Source organism: Planococcus citri, chromosome 1 (genome assembly GCF_950023065.1).
Source record: "Planococcus citri chromosome 1, ihPlaCitr1.1, whole genome shotgun sequence".
Classification (NCBI taxonomy): Eukaryota; Metazoa; Arthropoda; class Insecta; order Hemiptera; family Pseudococcidae; genus Planococcus; species Planococcus citri.
The window spans coordinates 64,283,353-64,303,061 of NC_088677.1; the positions used below are offsets into that span (position 1 = coordinate 64,283,353).

Sequence of the window (19,709 nt, forward strand, 5' to 3'; positions counted from 1 at the left end):
GACTATTGTAGTTGACTGGCCATTGAATAAAAATACAAAAAAAAAACCATAATAGGTACTTTACTAATCTAAAATCACCACTGAAAAATTTTTCCGAATTACCCAAAAAAAATCGAATTGAATCGTCACCGAAAAATTGTTTTTCAAATTCTGAGCCGAATAAAAAAATGAAATTTAAATCACTAGGTAGGTAGTGAAAAATTTATTCTAAAAATCACCTAAACAATTTGTTAAAAATTGCTACTTAAAAAAATTCATTCGAAATCATCAAAAAAAAATTCCAAACTGATTCATCCATTCCAACACCCAATTTGACCAAATTTTTGACAAGTATTTCGACATTTTTAAAAATTTAAAATCCAATGTGAAAAAAATTGCACACATGCATATGTGTAGACACTTAGACAGACCTGAGACTCCCAAGAGAACCTCTACAATTTGTTTATTTTGATTATTTTCGTAAAATATCGCTAATTAATCTTCAGTCCAGTGAATCTAAAAGTTATACAAATTCGGCGTCACATACATATGTTGGTATGTTCGAATTGAACCTTTTTTTTTATTCTCTTATCGCTTTATAACGGAAATGATTCACACTTTCCTGTCATTTTTTTCATTCGAAGGGAACATCGACAGATTGGCTGATGTATTTAAATCCAGCAAAATGATACTTTTTGTTCATAATTTTATGGAACTTGAGATAATAAACAGAATCGAGAATTAACGTACGTAAGTCGAACGTGGTGTAAAATGTTCGCGAAATTCTTTGTGTTTTGTTTTCTGACGATTTCGTATTCGGTTTACGGAGAGGACTGCTACGAAGAAATAAGTAAATTTAGAAATTTCTACGATACCTATTTATTTATTACTTATTTATAGAATTATTCAATATAATGTCTTTATAAATGAACCTCTAGGTCTATCATAGCCATCGAATTTCGGAAATTTTTTCAACTTGAGCGTTTGATTATTTTCAAAATACACAAAAAAATCACACGATTAAATGAAACCTCAATTCAAAAGACCTGGCAAGTCATTATTTCAAGAACACAATTTTTTATCACATTTCAACACACCTAATTTTGAAACTAAAGGAAAATATAGAGTATTTTTAGAGGCTCTTTAAATTTGATCAAAATTTAGAAAAATACCAAAAACTGAGAAAATTTAGTATAGGTACTCTCAATCCTCTATTCTCAAAAAAGAAAATACTGAATATACATAGAGGTCAATAGTCGAATTCAAAAAATAAGTACACATTTGAGCCCAGTGGACCTTAAATTGGCATATCAAATTGCATTTTAAAAACTTTTTCAATTAATATTTTTAAATGTGGGAGTGATCTTCGTTGTACTTATGTATTTTGTTTCTTTGCCACCAATTTTCACTTCCCAATGTGCTTTCTTCGTTAAAGCTACTACTAGATAATTGCACTTTCGTCGAGATGAATTTCTCAAACTGATTCGTCGATATGTTTCAAATCTCTAGTAAAACAAGACAGCTGTCAAATTGTGGAAACGAATCGTACTTCACCCAGTAAGAACTACTCAACTGCACTGTACAAAAAAAATAGCACCATACTGCTTTCATTTTATGTAAAAGCAGCGGAAAATGCGACTATAATCTTAAAAGAGTTGAACGACGACGCGCACAAGATAGTTCTAGGAACCAAGAATAATAACAATGCTGAAATTATGGGATGGTTCCGTGACAGCGATTACTCAAGTAGAGTAGACTCGAACAAAAGCAGAATAATATCGAGCCAGGAATGGCGAGCATTTTGGATCGAAATTATTAACAATGCCCAGTTAATTAAAGTGGGTCAAAAAGGAGAAAAATCTCCTTTTTTAGAACATCAGACAAATCTGGAAATGGATGTAACTGATTTTTATTTTTCTGCTGGAGACAATATCCCTGTAAAATGGGCGTTTGGTTGTAAAGATGATGGTAAGTTGATAGGTATAGTTTACTAGTCTTACATCATATGTACTTGCAAGCAATGCAACATTCGTTAGTTCTTTTTGTTATTTTTTTGCATAAGTTTTTTTTTTATTATTCACTCCGCAGGTGGTAAATTATTCAAGCAGCAGAAGAAAGTCAAGCAATGTCAATTGCTGCAAAACAACGAAAAATCTGCTCCGGATCTGGTCACGAAATATCAAACAGCTATTAAAATGGAAGCCCGTCATATGAATTTAGTAAGTTTTTCTCGAAATTAGAACCAAATTCAATGCTTAGTAGTATTCATGATGTTAGATTGGAAAGTTCGAATAATTCTCTTTATAACACAGCAACTTCACTTGCTATTACACACGTGTTAATTAATTTGCAGACCTAAGAAATGAAAGGGAGAATCGTCAGGTATTGGGCGTTAATTCTCTATAATTTCTTGAATATTAGAATAATGCCAAATATGACTGTGACATTAAAAAAAACACAACACAGTTTCTTTTAATTCCAGTTTAAATTAATCGAACGTGTAGTAATTGACTGAAATTTCTAAAGTATTTCAACACTTTCAATTTTGGACGTAATATTAGACGTAGATAAAATATGAATATAAAATTTGTAGAGCATTCAAAAGTCTATAAATTAGATTCTGTTCTGTTTTTACTCATGTTCAAAATTGGAGGAGCTACAGCATTTTGAAAATTTCAATCAAAAATATAGCTACCTCTTTGATTTCTACGTTGAAATTAAGAAAAAAACTCGTTTGTGCTCCTTTTAATTATCTGGAAAATGGAAACCAATTTATATACTTGAATGTAATGTGGGTTGCTGTGTTACCTGGTGAATTAATCGTCCATTGTAACCGAACACCCAGTACAAGCTAATTCTAATTTCATCAATGCTTATTCGTAAAAAAAAGTAATCTTGTTGTTTGCTCCATTTTACAGAGTCTTGAACATGAAACTTTACACATCGATGGCAAAGCTGTATTAGTAAGTGAGCTTTTTTCAAATTATATAAAATTCAAAATAAATGAAAACAGGGCCGAACTAGCCTATGATGGTGACTGGCAACCGCTAGGGGCCCTCAGGGCCATGTTTAAACTAAAAAATATATACCATTTCACTTTCTCTAAACATAAATTTTCGCAAGCTTTTGCCCTCTCTTCTCTCGGGTCAATTTTCATCTCTTTTCTAAACCAAAAAAAATCCATTTTTGAAACTTCCATAAATTCAAAAGAGAAAATAGCAATTTTTTATAAGCCTTAATGCGAATTATATTAATTGGCAAAATTGTCATAATTATTTCACTTTAAAAACTAGTAAATTTATTCAGCAAAACTGGTGTTTTTTGCTAATGGCAAATTTTTACCCCCTTCCCACCAAAAAAACACCATTAGTTTTGTTCCACCAATTCTTGGAAAATTGAATAAAAAGGCAAAAAAACAAAAATCAATAGCACAACTTAAGGGTGTCTAAACTGCCAGACAAAAAAATCATTTATGACTTTTTCATGACCTACAGCATGAAAATACCCCCCCCCCAAAATGAATAACTTGAAACTGCAAGGAAATCGAACAGGGTTGTCATTTTTTACAGGATCAAAAATTAGGTATTTTGGTTTTTTTTCATTTCTCTGATTTTTTTCATTTTTTTCCATTTTATGGGCTTTTAAAAAAAATTTCAAGTGTGTTTCGAGCAAAATTCATGATTTTTTCATGACTTTCATGACCGTTAGACACCCTTGCATTCAAGTATCCGAACCTGAGAAAAAAACAAGAGGAGAAAAATTTTCAAGGGGTGGAGAGGAGATAAAATTTTGAGGGTCCCTTTCAGTGCATCCGCCAAGAGCTCCCAAATGATCCAGTCCGTGCCTGAATGAAAACAATCAAAAGAATTTTCAAAAATACATCATTTAGCCAAATTTCAGTCGCATTACCTACTTGAAATTAATTTATTAATTTTTGGTTCTGGAGCCTTCAAATGGATTCAAACATTTTTCTGTTCTTAAAAATAGGTAAGTGCCTAAATACCATAAACCTGTAGAAACAGATTTTGAAAACTTATTCGATCGAAGAAATTGACAATACAGAGAATTCAAAATTGTAAAAGCTTTTGGAGCCTTTCAATGTTTTTTTTTTTTTTTTTTTTTTTTTTTTTTTTTCTGAAGCCATTAGAATAACGAAAAATTTTTTGGTGGCTTCGCAATGGGTTGAAATCATTTCCAATCAATTCAGTAGGTCAAAAATATGAAGGAAACTGAATTTCAAATTTCGACTTCAATTTATTCAATATTTTGGTAATTTTGTTAATTCTTATAGTCGGGGAGCCCACTTAAGGATAAATTGCACCCCCCCGTCGATCCTCCGGGACAACTTTTTTCTTAAAGGGGGAGTCCTAAGGAACATTTCTAGCCCTTGTACTCAAAAAAAAAGTGGCCCTACTTACAAAATGGCGGCCATTTTGATTGACAGGTCAGCTGAAATCGCAGATTTTGCGTTTCAACATAAGACTTGCACAACATTTTTCAAACTGTACAAAGGTAGATCGAAAGATAAAGCAAAAATTGATCACCTGTCAAAATTTCAAGTGCTAAAGTGCTTTTTTCGATCATTTGGTGAATTTTTGAAAATCAAATTTAGGCTTAAAATGAGGGGAAAAATCAAAATGTTACCAAATTGACCAAGAAAGCTGAAATTTGGGATACACCCTATTTTCGACATGCCAAATCGATTGGAAACTGTTTCAAACCGTTTTGAGCAGTTCTGGAGCCTCCAGCAGATTTTTGAAACTCGAAATTCCCACAAAATTTCACCAAAATGAAGTTGGAAAGCTGAAATTTATTCTGCAAACTAATTTCAATACGCTACGAAGTCAACAGCAGGGGAATTTCAAGTCGATTTGGAGCATCCAGGGATTTTTCGAAAATTACTGGAGCCTCCAGGAGATTTTTGAAACTTTGAATTTTCACAAAATTTCATGAAATGGAGATGGAAAGCTGAAATTTACTTTACACTTCGATTTTAACACCCTCTGAAGACGACTTCAGGTGGGTTCAAGTCATTCTGTAGCCTCCAGCGACTTTTCGAAAATTGCTGGAGTTTCTAGTAGATTTTTGAAACTTGAAATTCCTGGAACATTTTACCAAATGGAGTTGGCAAGCTGAAATTTACTTCGCAAACTAATTTCAATTCGATATGAAGCCGACTACATGGTGGTTTCAAATGGTTTCAAATGGTTTTGAAGCTTCCAGCTGCTTCTTGGAAATTTCAATTTTCCAAAAAACACCATACGACCTCTCAAAAAGTGGCTGGAGGCTCCAAAACAACTTGAAATCCCAGCAGACGACTTCGTAGCGTATTAAAATTAGCTTGCAGAATGAATTTTGACTTTCCATCTCCGTTTGATGAAATTTTGTGAAAATTTAAAGATTCAAAAATCCACTGGAGGCTCCAGTAATTTTCAAAAAATCGCTGGATGCTCCAAAACAACTTGAAATTCCCCTGCAGTTGACTTCGTAGCGTATTGAAATTAGTTTGCAGAATAAACTTCAGCTTTCCAACTCCATTTTGGTGAAATTTTGTGGGAATTTCGAATTTCAAAAATCTGCTGGAGGCTCCAGAACTGCTCAAAACGGGTTGAAACAGTTTCCAATCGATTTGGCATGTCTTGGTTTGATGAAATTTTGGGGAAATTTCAAGTTTCAAAAATGTACTGGAGGCTCCAGTAATTTTCAAAAAAGTCGTTGGAGGCTCTAAAATGACTTGAAACCCACCAGAAGTCGTTTTCAGAGGGTGTTAAAATTGGAGTGTAGAGTAAATTTCAGCTTTCCATCTCCATTTGATGAAATTTTGTGAAAATTTAAAGTTTCAAAAATCTGCTGGAGGCATCAGGAATTTTTAAAAAGTTGCTGGAGGCTTCAAAACGACTTGAAATTTACCTGCAGTACTTCGTAGCGTATTGAAATTAGTTTTTAGAATACATTTTAGCTTTACAGCTCCAATTTGATGGAATTTTATGGGAATTTCGAGTTTCAAAAATCTGCTGGAGGCTCCAGAACTGCTCAAAACGGGTTGAAACCGTTTCCAATCGATTTGGCATGTCGAAAATAGGGTATATCCCAAATTTCAGCTTTCTTGGTCAATTTGGTAACATTTTGATTTTTTCCCTCATTTTTGGCCTGAATTCGATTTTCAAAAATTCACCAAAAATCGAAAAACGCACTTCAGCACTTGAAATTTTTACAGGTGATAAATTTTTGCATGATCTTTCGATCTACCTTTGTAAAGTTTGAAAAAGTTCGTGCAAGTCTGTGTTAAAACGCAAAATCTGCGAATTCGGCTGACCTGTCAATCAAAATGGCCGCCATTTTGTAAGTAGGGCCACTTTTTTTTCGAGTACAAGGGCTATAAATGTTCCTTAGGACTCCCCCTTTAAGAAAAAAGTTGTCCCGGAGGATCGACGGGGGGGTGCAATTTATCCTTAAGTGGGCTCCCCGACTATTAAAAATTCCTCAAAAATCTAAAAATACCTAATTTGTATTTCAGGATGTCATCTGCATATTTTTTTGTACGGTTCGACATTTTTTTATTCCCTGTTGAGGTGGTCTCCCGTAAGTAGGTATTTATTTGTGCATACTCAGGAGTTGAAATGACATTTTTGAAAAAAACATGTTAAAAAAAAGTTTTTAGGTTTTAATTAAACACTTTAAACATTTTAATCATGGGGATAAAATTTGAATTTTGAGGCGTTCTGGAGCTTCCAAAGAGATATTCATTTTTTTTAACGAAAGAAGAAGCTCAGGCAAATTTTATTTAGATTGGCTGAAAATCACTGAACGTGGTCTTATGTCGCAGTACACAATTTTTTTTTCGAAATAATCACTTGATTTCCCAATCGCATTTTTTTTCGATAAAAATGACTCTAATTTCCTTTTTTTTCCAATACCACGTCCTCGCACCAGATAAAAGTTAACCTAACACAATGATAGGAGGATGTTAAAATTCACCACATTAATAGCGCGATATTAAAGGTAGGTATGCGGAAATACTTGCGATACTGTAAAATGATACGTAATTCGTCCGAAAAAATATCCATGATTTTCAAATTTTTCATTTAGAAGCGTATTTTTTTCAAATTCAGATATATTTTTCAAACAAATACATACAAAACATTTAGAGAATGAACTCTGTCTGGAGTGAATAAAATAACAGATAAAATTGACTGTTGGAAAGATTCGGAGATGCAAGGGGAGGGGGTGTCAATTATCAAGTATAAATCTATTTTTAGATTTTTCTCTTAGAATTTATAGTTTTAAAATTGAAAAATCACGCCAACTTGTGAACTTGGTCCATTTCAAAAAATTTCCCGAAAATCATCAACATTTACAGATTTTACTCGTAATTTCTACACTTGGCATTTCAAGGATCAAAAACTCGTCAAAATGAAATGAAATGAAATGAATTTTTTTGAGTGTTTCCAACTACTTAGATCAAAACTTTATTTTCAACCTACTGATTGCAAGGCAAAATTTCAGAAAATGAAATAATTTTTGGAGGATTTCTAAAAATTTACATTTTGTTTATTTCCTATTAAAAAAAATAAATAAAACAATTGAGTGTTTTCCGATTCTAAGAAAATATCATTAAAATGAAATTAGCAGAAATTGCGCCTTAATCGATCGAAAAAGGTCGCCAAAACAACTGAAGTATTTTTCGAAAACTGACAAATCCAAAAATGTGCCAAGGCCCTAAGAATTCCTTGAAACCACAATCAATCAACGCAGAATGAGGTCAATAGGGTGTAAAACAAAGTTCATTTAATTTTTTTCTCGTGGGAAACAAGCCATTGATTGTTCAAAAATTCGACAAAAATTGAAAAATGGAACTCATAGTCAGACCCTGAAATGTTTTTTTGCTGGTGTATTTTTAAATGTTCAATCATTCTCGTTCAGTAACTTTTTATGGCAATCAAAATATTAAATTTCCAAATTGGGGAGGTACTTTCAAGGGATAGCCTGTATACGTAGGCATACATTCACTAATCCAGAGTTCTGTTACTTTTTTACTACTCAGGTTTGGTTCGACGAGCGATTACGTTGGGACGAGAACGATTACTTCAACGAATACAGACCGAGCTTCGAAACCAATTCAACATGGAAACCTGACATAACAGTGGAACAGTAAGAGAATAAAACGCAACTACATACCTATTTCCCCATTGATGAACAATATCAATAACGCTAATGCCTCCGAAATTTTCAAAACCACAGCAGCAATATAGAACTAGTCCGCAATAAACCATTCAGCGGTGGTAAAACAATCGTATCGAGTGATGGTATCTTGATGTGGACAGCTTCAATGCGTTTCCGAACGAAATGCCATATCGATATTAAATACTGGCCATGGGACGTGCACACTTGTTCAATTACCTTGAAGCTTGAACCATCAGGAGCAAGATTTGCCTTGCCTTCCGTAAGTCCATCCTTTGCACCATTTCAACAGGTATCCGAATAAATGAAGAACTCATATCTCTGGGTTTTTTCAGATTCAATATCCTGAAACAGAAAATTGGATTGTTCAGAGAAACGGCGCTATAAATTTTACTACGATGAGTAATCCATTATCAATCGAGATATTATTGCAAAGAAAATCTGCATGGTTGCAGCAAATGCTGCTGTTCCAATTTATAGGTTTGTTTTGTACTGATACATGTAAATATTGTAAGGTGGAACAACCCACGTTTTGTTTTCGCTGGAAAATAATTTCATTGAAAATTTTCGACTCGTCTAACGTAGCTATTATATCGATGAAAAAACAAATGAGGTTGAACAAAAAAACATAGTATCTATTAACATACACTTTTCTATATGCATCTACTTGAAAATAATATTAAAGTGCTGTCAAGATGAATGAATATCGTCAAAGTAAACAGACAGCAACAAATTGCCAAATTATTTGTACGTTTCACGTTATACATACGCATAAATGCTCGTTATTTTTTCTCAACTACCATCTCATGGGGGAATTTTTTCTCTTGTCAAATTTCGTACAATCGAGCCTATAAATATGGCAGATACACACGTGTATCTAAAGTTTTCCATAAAAAAAAAAGAAAAAAAACGTAACGAAGATCAAAACACTGTATTTTTTGCAAGTTTCCGAAGTTCACCAAAAACACTGAATTTTTTATGACTGTTGTCGTTAGAAACACCTTCTAATTAGAGTTTTACTTTTACAGCTACGAGTGCGGTTCTGTTACTTTCTTTGGGAATATCGCCTTCGAGATGGGGTAAAATGGTATTGAATTTGATATCAGTTTTGTTACTGGCGTTCTTTTTTTACAAACTGAAGTCTGAAGTACCACAGAGCAATTTACCGGAACCGGATTTACGTAAGTGGAAAAATCACATGTAAGGTATATGACATGGACTATTTCAAATTTGAAAAGACAATTATTATGAATTACTACCTAATTTTTCAGTGCATCTATACAATATGTTATTCTCAATGGGCGCATTATCGAATTGTTTATCGATTTATTTCACACAAGTGGCGAGAAAATCTCGTAAGAATTATCCGTGGAGATTCGTACTTTCCGTCATAGATAATCGTCTGGTGAGATTGGTTTTATTCCTGGCATTCCACAAGGTAAATGAATTTTTGGTAGAAAATTCAAAATATATTTTACATACGACTTTATTGCACCTATTTATGGATAGTTTTCCTCAAAAGCCCAATAATGCATTCTTCTCTAGCCATTACGTAATTAACAAAACATGTGTCTCACTTTTGGCGGGAAAATGTCAAAAAATCGTGCTTGGAATTTTATTTTTCATACCTAGTTTGAAAACTTTTTTGACAGTTCATACATATTTTTGAAAATAATTTTAATATGTATTTCATTCAAAATAATCCTACCACTTTTTTTTAAAAATTGAATTTTGAATTTGTTTGAAAGCCAAAAAAACAACACACAAAAAAAACATGAAAAAGAATGCATTTTTTCTGGTTTTCAGTACAAATCTTGAACTACCAGAACTGCTCAAAACAATTTGAAATCGTTTCCAATCGATTTGGTAGATCGAAAACAGAGTATATTCCAAATTTAAGCTTTCTAGGTCAATTTGGTAAAATTTTGATTTTTTCCCCCTCATTTTTGGCCTAAATTTGATTTTCAAAAATGTACCAAAAATCGAAAAATACACGTTTAGCACTTGAAATTTTGGCTGATGATGAATGTTTGCATGCTCTTTATATCTAGCTTTATCCAGTTCAAAACATTTCGAACGAATGCTATGTCAGAAAGCAAAATCTGTGATTTTGGCCCAACTGACTTGTCAATCAAAATGGTCGTCATTTTGGTAGTAAGGCTTAATGTTTTTGGAAGTTGGCTTTAAAATGCACCTCAGGATGTCCCCTTTGAGAAAAAAGTTATCTCGAGGGATCGGCGGGGGGAGAGGGGAGGTGCATTTTTCTATTCCAAATTGTCATATGCCGGACTAAAAGGTTCATTATGTTTGAAGACAGGTTGTAATTTCCCGATTTAACACCTCTAATTCTAATCCCTCCTTTTTTTTGGTTTCTTAAACTTGATCAAATCAAAATCGGAGTACATACCTATTTCTTTCTTTTTGGATGCGATCCCCTCACTTTCTCACAGCTCCCCCTCCCTCCCTTCCTCGAATTTTACAAAGAATACGAAAATTCATAAAAATGTGACGTGTGGCACGTCAATTCTCACTAAATATTCACCCAATTTTCGGATTTGACCTTTCAGCGACCCCGCACCTGCCCTTTTTTCCAAAATATGGTTTCAAATTTAAAAATCCAAACAGTGTCACCAATTCAGGAAAAATTTTCACTTTTTTTCAAACATAAAAACAATTTTAGTAACTCTTTTAATAATTTAATGTGATTTTGTATTTTTCCCCCAACACTTTCTATTGAAATTTTGCTTAAAATCACCGCCTTCTTCATAATTTTTCATCACCTTTGCTACACGTGGAAATTGTTTTGAAAGGAATGAGGATTTTTTTTTTAATTTGAAAGAAAATTTTTCGTGAAAGTGAAGGGTTTTTTGAAAAAAATTTAAAAAATAAAATTGTAATGCTTTCAACTTCACATTAATGATAGTCTAATTATTTTCCCGTGAGAGAATTTTTTTTAAATGAGATATTTCGAGTAGATAAAAATTAGTAAGCTCAACATTCATTTAGGATTCGTATTAATTCATCAAAAATCCAATTTTCCAAACGATATCACCTCAAATTCAACTAAAAATCAAAATCATTGAAGTACATTTTCGAACCATTCTGAAACTTTCTGCATGCTTTGGACTTCCCATTTTCTTGGAAGTTCAGCTACAAAAGCTTCAATTAAATTCAATATTTTAATTGGATCAAGTGTATTCGTGTTAACTTGAATTGATTTCAATTTTTTTTCTCAAATTTTAATTTTTCGGATTATGGGCTCAAATTTGATTTTTCAAAATTCATAAAATTTAATATCAAAAAATGTCGATATTACTGCTTTATGAACCTAATTTTCCGTAAACTAGAATCTCGTAATCTGATATTCTATTGAAGGTTCCAAAAAAAAAAAACAAACAAAATGAAACCTCAAGAAATCAATTTAAAAGGTTGAAAATATATACATGCATGAAATGCAATCAAAATTTAGATCTACAATCTACATGAGTAGGTACATTGAGATATTTTTCAATTTTCATGGTGGCAGAGGCTATTTTTGGACACTCTTGATTTTAGAAACAAGTGGAGGGGCTTCAGTTCGCAGTTATTTTGCCTGTTGAGATGTATTTTTTTTGGTCTAAGCACATCATTTTTTTCTGCTTTGAAGAAATCTGAAAAATACGAATACTGCAATGACCGAGAATTGGAAGACCTTCGAGCCAAGAAAAGAGGAGAAGAAAATCCGCAAAACACATCCGAGAACATGCCGAAAAATTATAGAAACGACGCTGTTCAACAAGATTGGCTCAAAGTGGCTGTGGCAGTTGATCATTTGCTATTTATAACATGCTGTTATTTTATAGGGGCAGTTTCGATGAATTTCGCGCGCGGGGGGAAATTTTTAGGAGCACAGTGGTAATTTTTCGCGGGCGTTTTCAAACGTAAATAAATAATATTTTTCTGAATGAAATTTTAAAATGGATCTCTTCTAGGAGATACCTAAGTTAAAAATTAAAATGTAAGTTTACTCAATATTTTTTTTTTTTGTAAGAGTTAGTTCAGCTACGCTAAGAAACCTTAGAATTAGTGCATTTTTTTTTTTAAATTCAAGAAATCACAAGAAGACATTTTTCCTAGGGGAAAACAAGTTTATAATACTCGTAATGGGATCAATAATATGTATTACTAGATAGTTACACAGTTTACCTACATATTTACGATCGATCAGAAAACTTTTGACCTTTTATTTGTATTTTAATGAATCATTTAGAAATTTATCTTTGAATTTACGCAAAATAATCAGTTAATAGGAAAATACGTGCGATGAATTGTAATTTGTCGATGAAAGTTGTACTTATTTTAAGGGGAAAAAAGGTTGTTTCAAGTCTTTAGCTATATTTTAATGAATAGGTAATTTTTTTTATACTCATTAAATTTATTTTTTAAATCATTAGTATATCAAAATAAGAGCTTATAGGTTAGACAAATAAATGCATTATGTATATTAAAAAATTCGCGCACGATTAATAAATCTTCAACTTGATTGTATTTGTTATTCGGATTCAAGAAAAAGTAAATACAGAGGTCGATTTCATTTCAAATCTAGTTTCACACGCTAAAACGTCATTCATTCGTCCATTGGTTGTTCGTTCGTTCGGTTCTTTTTTCAATATGCATTCTTTTTTTAAATACACTTGTTACCTATTGGTAATTTCGTGCTATTTGCACGTTGCTACAGCTACAGGGCAATGTACAAGCCCAAAACCGTCGGTATTTTGTTTCGGTTCCCGCATTAATAGCGGTTCGGATGTTATCAAAGAAGCTGACAAAGATAAAGATGGAAAACTCAATGAAAAAGAGGCGTTAGACTATCTCGGAAAAACAACTAATATCAAATGGGCAGATGGAACACTCAAATTAGAAATCAAATCGATAGATAAAAATCACGATGGATACGTGACTGCAGAAGAAATCGATTTTCCTGTTTCCACTTCACCTCAACCGTCCGGCGGCAGAACTCCGAGTGATATTGTGAAACAAGGTGACAAAAACCACGATGGAAAACTCGATTATGCCGAAGCACAACAAGCTTTTCCCGTCGTACTCCCATACAGATTGTCAGCTGAAGCAAGTAAGTGTACATCATTTTTTCAAATTTTACGATCTATAAAAATCTTCATTTCTGAGGGGCTTCTATAAAGTCAAATTTATTCACCGACAAAGTATCCTTTCTTTCACGTTCGCTTACTCTAAGTCTTTCATGGTCCAAATAAGATTGTCTCAAGTCAACAAATGAAATCATAAAAAATGAACGAAATAATGATTTTTTTAAATTTTAGGAGCACTAAACCCCTTCTCTCTTCAACCTACCCCAAAACCTTTAAACCTGAATCTAATAATCAAGCCAAAATAAAGCTCGAAATTTTGTAACACACAGTCTGCCCCCCCCCACCCTCAGGTTAAAATAATATTTCCAAGTTTACTTCTCCACGAAATATATAGTTTAAAATTTAAAAAGTCTACTCTGCAACAAAATGCTCGTAAATGAAGGAAAAACTGATTTGTAAAATGAAGAGGGCAATGACAACCTCATTCCAAACATTTGTCCGAAGACTTTTGAACTATAAACATGAGAATTAGGTGTCTATTTCATTTTTTAATCGAAAAAATGCTTCAATTATTAGGCGAAGTACGTAATTTACGATATTCTATTTTTCTTCCAGTTGAAAATGAAATCAAGGCGTTGGATAGAAATCACGATGGATATGTGGTAGCGGAAGAATTCGATAATGATTCACAAGCGACTACTCCAAAACCATCAAAACCATAATTACAGAGTTCGACGTTTTAATTAAATGCCTACCTGAGTTGATAACGTGAATTAGATTATCTTCATCTTGACATTTTTGTTGTTTTTTTTTTGAATTCTTTTATCAGTTTATACTTAGTACTTTCAAAGTCGATTAATTTTCAAATGAATTTAAAAAATGATTGCTATTTGCCAGGAATACAAAAATAAATGCTTACCTACTTCTCAATTTTTTTTTTATTGGTCTCGGTCTGAGAAAAGTCCATCGATGCTTTTCAGTTGTTTTTTGTGCAATTTTACACGATGTTCAATTCAAGTGAATAAGTAAGTTGAAATAAAGATAAATGATGAATTTATATTATACATAATATTATTCTGTAAGCACCAGCGCTGTTGGAAAAGCTGCAGTGGGGAAGGAGGAAGTTGAGGGATGCAATTTTCTTCAACATACTTACAATAAAATTACTAGAAACGAAACAAAGACGGAAAGTCTAAAGCCCATTTCTAAAGCTGAAAAAAGAACAAATTATTCGGGGATCGATTAGGTAGGTATTACCAGACAGTCATATATGCATGTTCGATAATGAAACTCGTTTTGCACTTTTGCATAGGTATGTACATATTTTCTCAATGCCTCTTTTGATTTTAGAAACAGGCGGAAGGGCTTTAGTTCGCAGTTTTTTTTGCCAGTTGAAATAGGTATATTTTTTTTTTGGTATAATAAGCACATTAGTCGGGGAGCCCGCATAAGGATCTATTGAACCCCCCCCCCACACGATCCTCCGGGACAACTTTTTTCTTTAAGGAAGAGTCCTGAGAAACATTTCTAGCCCTTTTTTAAAAAAAAAAAAAAGTTGGCCCTACTTACAAAATGGCGGCCATTTTGATTGTGACAGGTCAGCCGAAATCGCAGATTTTGCGGTCCAATATAAGACTTGCACGAAATTTCTTAAACCGTACAGAGGTAGATCGAAAGATCAGGCAAAAGTTTACCACTTGTCAAAATTTCAAATGCTTAAGTGCCTTTTTTGGCGATTTTTTGAAAATCAAATTTAGGCCAAAAATGGTGGAAAAAATCAAAATTTTACCAAATTGATCTAGAAAGCTGAAAATACCCTATTTTCGACCTGCCAAATCGATTGAAAACTGTTTCAAACCGTTTTGAGCAGTTCTGGAGCCTCCAGCAGATTTTTGGAACTCTAAATTCACACAAAATTCAATAAAATGGAGTTAAAAGGTCGAAATTCATTCTGCAAACTAATTTCAATACGCTATGAAGTCGAAAGCAGATAAATCTGAAGTCGATTTGGAGCCTCCAACGACTTTCTGAAAATTACTGGAGCCTCCAGCAGATTTTTGAAACTTGAAATTTCCCCAAAATTTCATCAAATGGAGATGGAAAGCCGAAATTTACTCTGCACTCCAATTTTAACACCCTCCGAAGACGGCTTAAGATGGGTTCAAGTCATTTTAGAGCCTCTAGAGACTTTTTGAAAAGGTTTATGGCGTTTTTTTTTTGGAAAATTATATTTTCCAAAAAGTAGCTGGAAGCTTCAAAACCATTAGAAATCACCATGCATTCGAATTCTTATCGTATTGAAATTAGTTCGCGGAGTAAATTTCAGCTTGCTAACTCCATCTGATAAAATGTTGTGGGAATTTCAAGTTTCAAAAATCTGGTGGAGACTCCAGTCATTTTCAAAAGGTCGCTGGAGGCTCCAAAACGACTTGAAATCCACCTGCAGTTGACTTCGTAGCGTATTGAAATTAGTTTGCAGAATGAATTTCGGCTTTCCAACTCCATTATTGATGAAATTTTGTGGGAATTTCGAGTTTCAAAAATCTGCTGGAGGCTCCAGAACTGCACAAAACGGTTTGAAACAGTTTTCAATCGATTTGGCATGGCGAAAATAGGGTATATCCCAAATTTCGGCTTTCTTGATCAATTTGGTAAAATTTTGATTTTTTTCCTCATTTTTGACCTAAATTTGATTTTCAAAAATTCACCAAAAAATCGAAAAAGGCGCTTAAGCACTAAAAATTTTGAAAGGTGATGAATTGTTGCCTGATCTTTCGATTTACCTTTGTACGGTTTTGAAAATTTCGTGTAGGTGCTATGTTGGAACGCAAAGTCTGCGATTTTGGCTGACCTCTCAGTCTAAATGGCCGCCATTTTGTAAATAGGGCCACTTTTTTTTGAGCACAAGAGCTAGAAATGATCCTCAGGACTCCCCCTTTAAGAAAAAAGTTGTCCTGAAGGATCTACCAGGGGGGGGGGTGCAATATATTGGCTCAAAGTGGCTGTGGCACTTGATCATTTGCTGTAAGAGTTACCTAGTTCAGCTATAAGAAACTTAGAATTAGTGCATTTTTTTCAATTCAAGAAAATGAACTTCCCATGAGTCACAAGAAGACATTTTTCTGAGGGGTAAAAAAAACACATGTTAAATAATGGGATCAATAATATTACTAGACAGCTACACAGATTATGCACAATTATTTATGATCGATAAGAAAAATTTCGACCTTTTATTTGCATTTTAATGAATCATTTAAGAAATTTATCTTTGAATTTATGCAAAATAATTGGAGGTGAATCGTAATTTGTCGATGAAAGCTGTCTTATTCAAGGAAAAAAATTGTTGTATACCTAAGTCTTTAGCTATATTATTTTAATGAACTTAGGTAATTTTTTTTTACTCGTTAAATTTATTTTTTTAATCATTACCTATTTATCAAAATAAGGGCATATAGGTTAAACAAATAAAATATGTGCATGCATATTAAAAAATTCACACACAATTAATAAATCTTAAACTTGATTGCGTTTGTTATTCGTTTTCAAGATAATCCCAATATTTTTACAAAGATCTATACAAGTACACGCAGAGATCGATTTCATTTCAAATCTACAAACTCATTCATTCGTCCATTGTTTGTTCGTTCGTTCGGTTCTTTTTTCAATATGCATTCTTTTTTCAAATACACTTGTTACTTATTGGTAATTTCGTGCTATTTGCACGTTGCTACAGCTAAAGGGCAATGTAAAAGCCCAAAACCGTCGGTATTTTGTTTTGCTTCCAGTGTTAATAGCGGCGCGGATGTTATAAAAGAAGCTGACAAAGATAAAGATGGAAAACTCAATGAAAAAGAGGCATTAGACTATCTCGGAAACACAACTAATTTCAAATGGGCAGATGGAACACTGAAATTAGAAATCAAATCGACAGATAAAAATCACGACGGATACGTGACCGCAGAAGAAATCGATTTTCCTGCTTCGACTTCACCTCAACCGTTCGGCGGCGGCAGAACTCCGAGTCCGAGTGATATCATAAAACAAGGTGACAAAAACCACGATGGAAAACTCGACTACGCCGAAGCACTTGAAGCTTTTCATGTCGTACTACCATTCAGATTGTCAGATGAAGCAAGTAAGTGTACATTGTTTTTTCAAATTTCATCGCCTATAAACTTTCTTTCCTGAAGTAAAAATTATTCGCGGACAAGGTATCGTATTCACTACCAAATTCGAATATTCATTGTTTTAATCCTACTTCTTGAATTATAAATTTTCAAGAGTTTTCGCCCTCGCTTCGCTCGGATCAGATCATTTTCCTTTTCTTTTCTCCAACCAATCTTATTAGAGAAAAGAAAAATTCACTCCTCATATCAAAAATAATGTTGTTGCACTTGAAATTCCCCTCTCCCCCCAAAAAAGGCCTCTCCGTGTCCGATACATTATGCCAGTCAAAATTTCCAGAAAGTATCAACTTAAGCTGAATATATCAAAAAATGTCATATTTTTCATAGAAAATTCGGAAACAATAATCGTTTTTTGTATACTTGAAACTATTCAACATTTTTGTTTTTAATTATTCCCCCCTTCTACAATTTGTTCGAATCACATCAATAATGGAAATAAATTGCGATGATCTGGGGCTTGTGGATTGAGAGCAGGAAAAACGTGAGTTGGGGTTAGAAAAAAAGCATTGGAGCAGCAAGAAGCATTAGGGGTAGGTAGCAAAAAATGGGACAGCAAAAACCTGCAACACGCCCCTAACTTGAAGTACACTTCTGATATGTATAAATATAATGACTTATTTATGATGAAAATATATTTTAATTTCAGTTGAAAATGAAATCAAGGGGTTCGATAGAAATCACGATGGATATTTGGTATTGGAAGAATTCGATAATTCCCAAGCGACAACGCCAAAACCATCAAAACCGTAATTACAGGTTCGCAGACGTTTTCATCAAGTACCTATCTAAATTGGTAACGTGAATAGGTTATCTTTAAATTGTTGTTGTTTTCGCATTATTTTATTAGTTTATAGTAACTTATAACCTATATTTAAAGTCGAATAATTTTCAAATTAATTTATAAAAATGATTGTTATTCGCCAGTAATACCTACGTACAATAATAAACGCTTATTTCTCAATTTTTTTTTATTGGTTTCGGTCTGAGAAAAGTCAATCAATGCTTTTCAGTTCTCTTTTTTGGGTGCAATTTTATACGATGTTCAATCCAAGTAGATAAGTAAGTACAGGTAGGCAAGTTAAAATGAAGATGAGACGTTCGATAATAAAACTTGTTAGTTGTTTTGCACTTTTATTTTTCCAATTCCATCAAAATGGCATGTTTGTTTTCAAATGTTGACCATTTAATCGTATTTTAGGTTTAACCCTTTCGGCTACGAGACAAACTGACGGATAAAATTTGAAGTGCTTTAAACTGAGTGAGGTCGGTTGCTGCCTAGAACTCAAAATTTGCTGGAAATCGCACATTCAGAAAATATTTATGTCACAAATGGTAATAAACCTTAAATTGTCTATTATTCCATTTATGACACCGAATAGAATTATAAATCAAAATCAAGCCTTCTGAGGCATCTGATATTCCAAGATGAAAATATTGATAACAAGCATTTTTGAAAATAGAAAAAAAGATGAGCTAAAATAAAATAAGTTTGTGTAAAAAAAGAAATTATTGAAGAAAAACAAGGCATGCGACTTCAGATAGTTATTCAAACTGCAAATGTTTGAAGATTGCTTGTGGGAGGATTAAAATTGATGGAAAAATCTTTGTGTTATAGAGAGCATTTTTCAAAATTTTGAAAACTCGTGTCACAATTCAACCTGAAAAGTATGCCATCATTTTCATTTTCTGACACATACATCTCTCTTGAGGCGATTTGCTTGGGTGAGTAATGTGGTATAGGTTTAAAATTTAAGAGAAGGAAATTCGTTTTTGGGGAAGCTTGACGTGTCCAAATAGGTAGGTAAGGATTTTGAATAGAATTTCTAAATAGGATAAGTGGGTATTTTTACAGGAAAGTGACATATAGGAACCTGCCTATACTCCAGATAATTAAAATGTCTTCACATGAGAGTAATTTATTTCCTATCATCGAAAAGAGTTAGTAAGAAGGGACTATTTACAAATAGGTAAATACCTATCAAAGTTCAAAAGCATAGTTTGAGATTGTAACCTCTTTTAGGTGATAGATATTTATTCGATCAATTAGGATTATTCAAGAATAATTACGAACATGTTAGACACGTTAAAAATTGGATCGTTTACTCGATCATATAAATTTCTAAGAGCTATTGAAATATCATACCTGATATATTTAATTTATAGTTCTAAAAACCCGACATTACCTTGACAATTTTAATTTTTTAAACTAAGACCAAGTCAATTAACATGACTATATAGTAGCCCTACATCAGAAGAATTCGACCTAAATTCACAC

The 19,709-nt window shown here is 33.1% G+C and overlaps 3 protein-coding genes across 3 annotated transcripts in view; 2 read left to right on the forward strand and 1 right to left on the reverse strand.

Annotated features, from left to right (window-relative positions):
- Window positions 1–19,709, reverse strand: part of disp (dispatched) — a 344,626-nt gene that overhangs the window by 10,945 nt on the left and 313,972 nt on the right. Inside the window, exon 17 of the mRNA XM_065347081.1 lies at window positions 8,158–8,505. The gene's annotated coding sequence lies outside the window, so the exon portion shown is untranslated. The remainder of the gene's footprint in view (window positions 1–8,157; window positions 8,506–19,709) is intronic.
- Window positions 671–18,395, forward strand: LOC135833340 (acetylcholine receptor subunit alpha-like). Its single transcript, XM_065347093.1, has 12 exons — window positions 671–829; window positions 1,489–1,947; window positions 2,068–2,198; window positions 2,898–2,942; window positions 8,024–8,130; window positions 8,221–8,422; window positions 8,496–8,640; window positions 9,189–9,341; window positions 9,432–9,598; window positions 11,807–13,270; window positions 13,863–17,382; window positions 18,081–18,395. Exons 1-10 carry the CDS (start codon window positions 751–753, stop codon window positions 12,056–12,058), a joined length of 1,740 nt encoding a protein of 579 aa, XP_065203165.1. The 5' UTR covers window positions 671–750; the 3' UTR covers window positions 12,059–13,270; window positions 13,863–17,382; window positions 18,081–18,395.
- LOC135835522 (16 kDa calcium-binding protein-like) lies at window positions 12,811–13,969 on the forward strand. Its single transcript, XM_065349791.1, has 2 exons — window positions 12,811–13,270; window positions 13,863–13,969. Exons 1-2 carry the CDS (start codon window positions 12,811–12,813, stop codon window positions 13,967–13,969), a joined length of 567 nt encoding a protein of 188 aa, XP_065205863.1.

What these genes read in the sequence shown, in the direction of transcription:
- LOC135833340 (XM_065347093.1), top strand. Translation starts at nt 751, where the DNA reads ATGTTCGCGAAATTCTTTGTGTTTTGTTTTCTGACGATTTCGTATTCG. An exon ending in GGACTGCTACGAAGAAATAA is followed by an intron (nt 830 to 1,488) that starts GTAAATTTAGAA and finishes TCAAATCTCTAG; the next exon opens with TAAAACAAGACAGCTGTCAA. An exon ending in TCGATGGCAAAGCTGTATTA is followed by an intron (nt 2,943 to 8,023) that starts GTAAGTGAGCTT and finishes TTTACTACTCAG; the next exon opens with GTTTGGTTCGACGAGCGATT.
- LOC135835522 (XM_065349791.1), top strand. Translation starts at nt 12,811, where the DNA reads ATGCATTCTTTTTTTAAATACACTTGTTACCTATTGGTAATTTCGTGC. An exon ending in CAGATTGTCAGCTGAAGCAA is followed by an intron (nt 13,271 to 13,862) that starts GTAAGTGTACAT and finishes TTTTTCTTCCAG; the next exon opens with TTGAAAATGAAATCAAGGCG.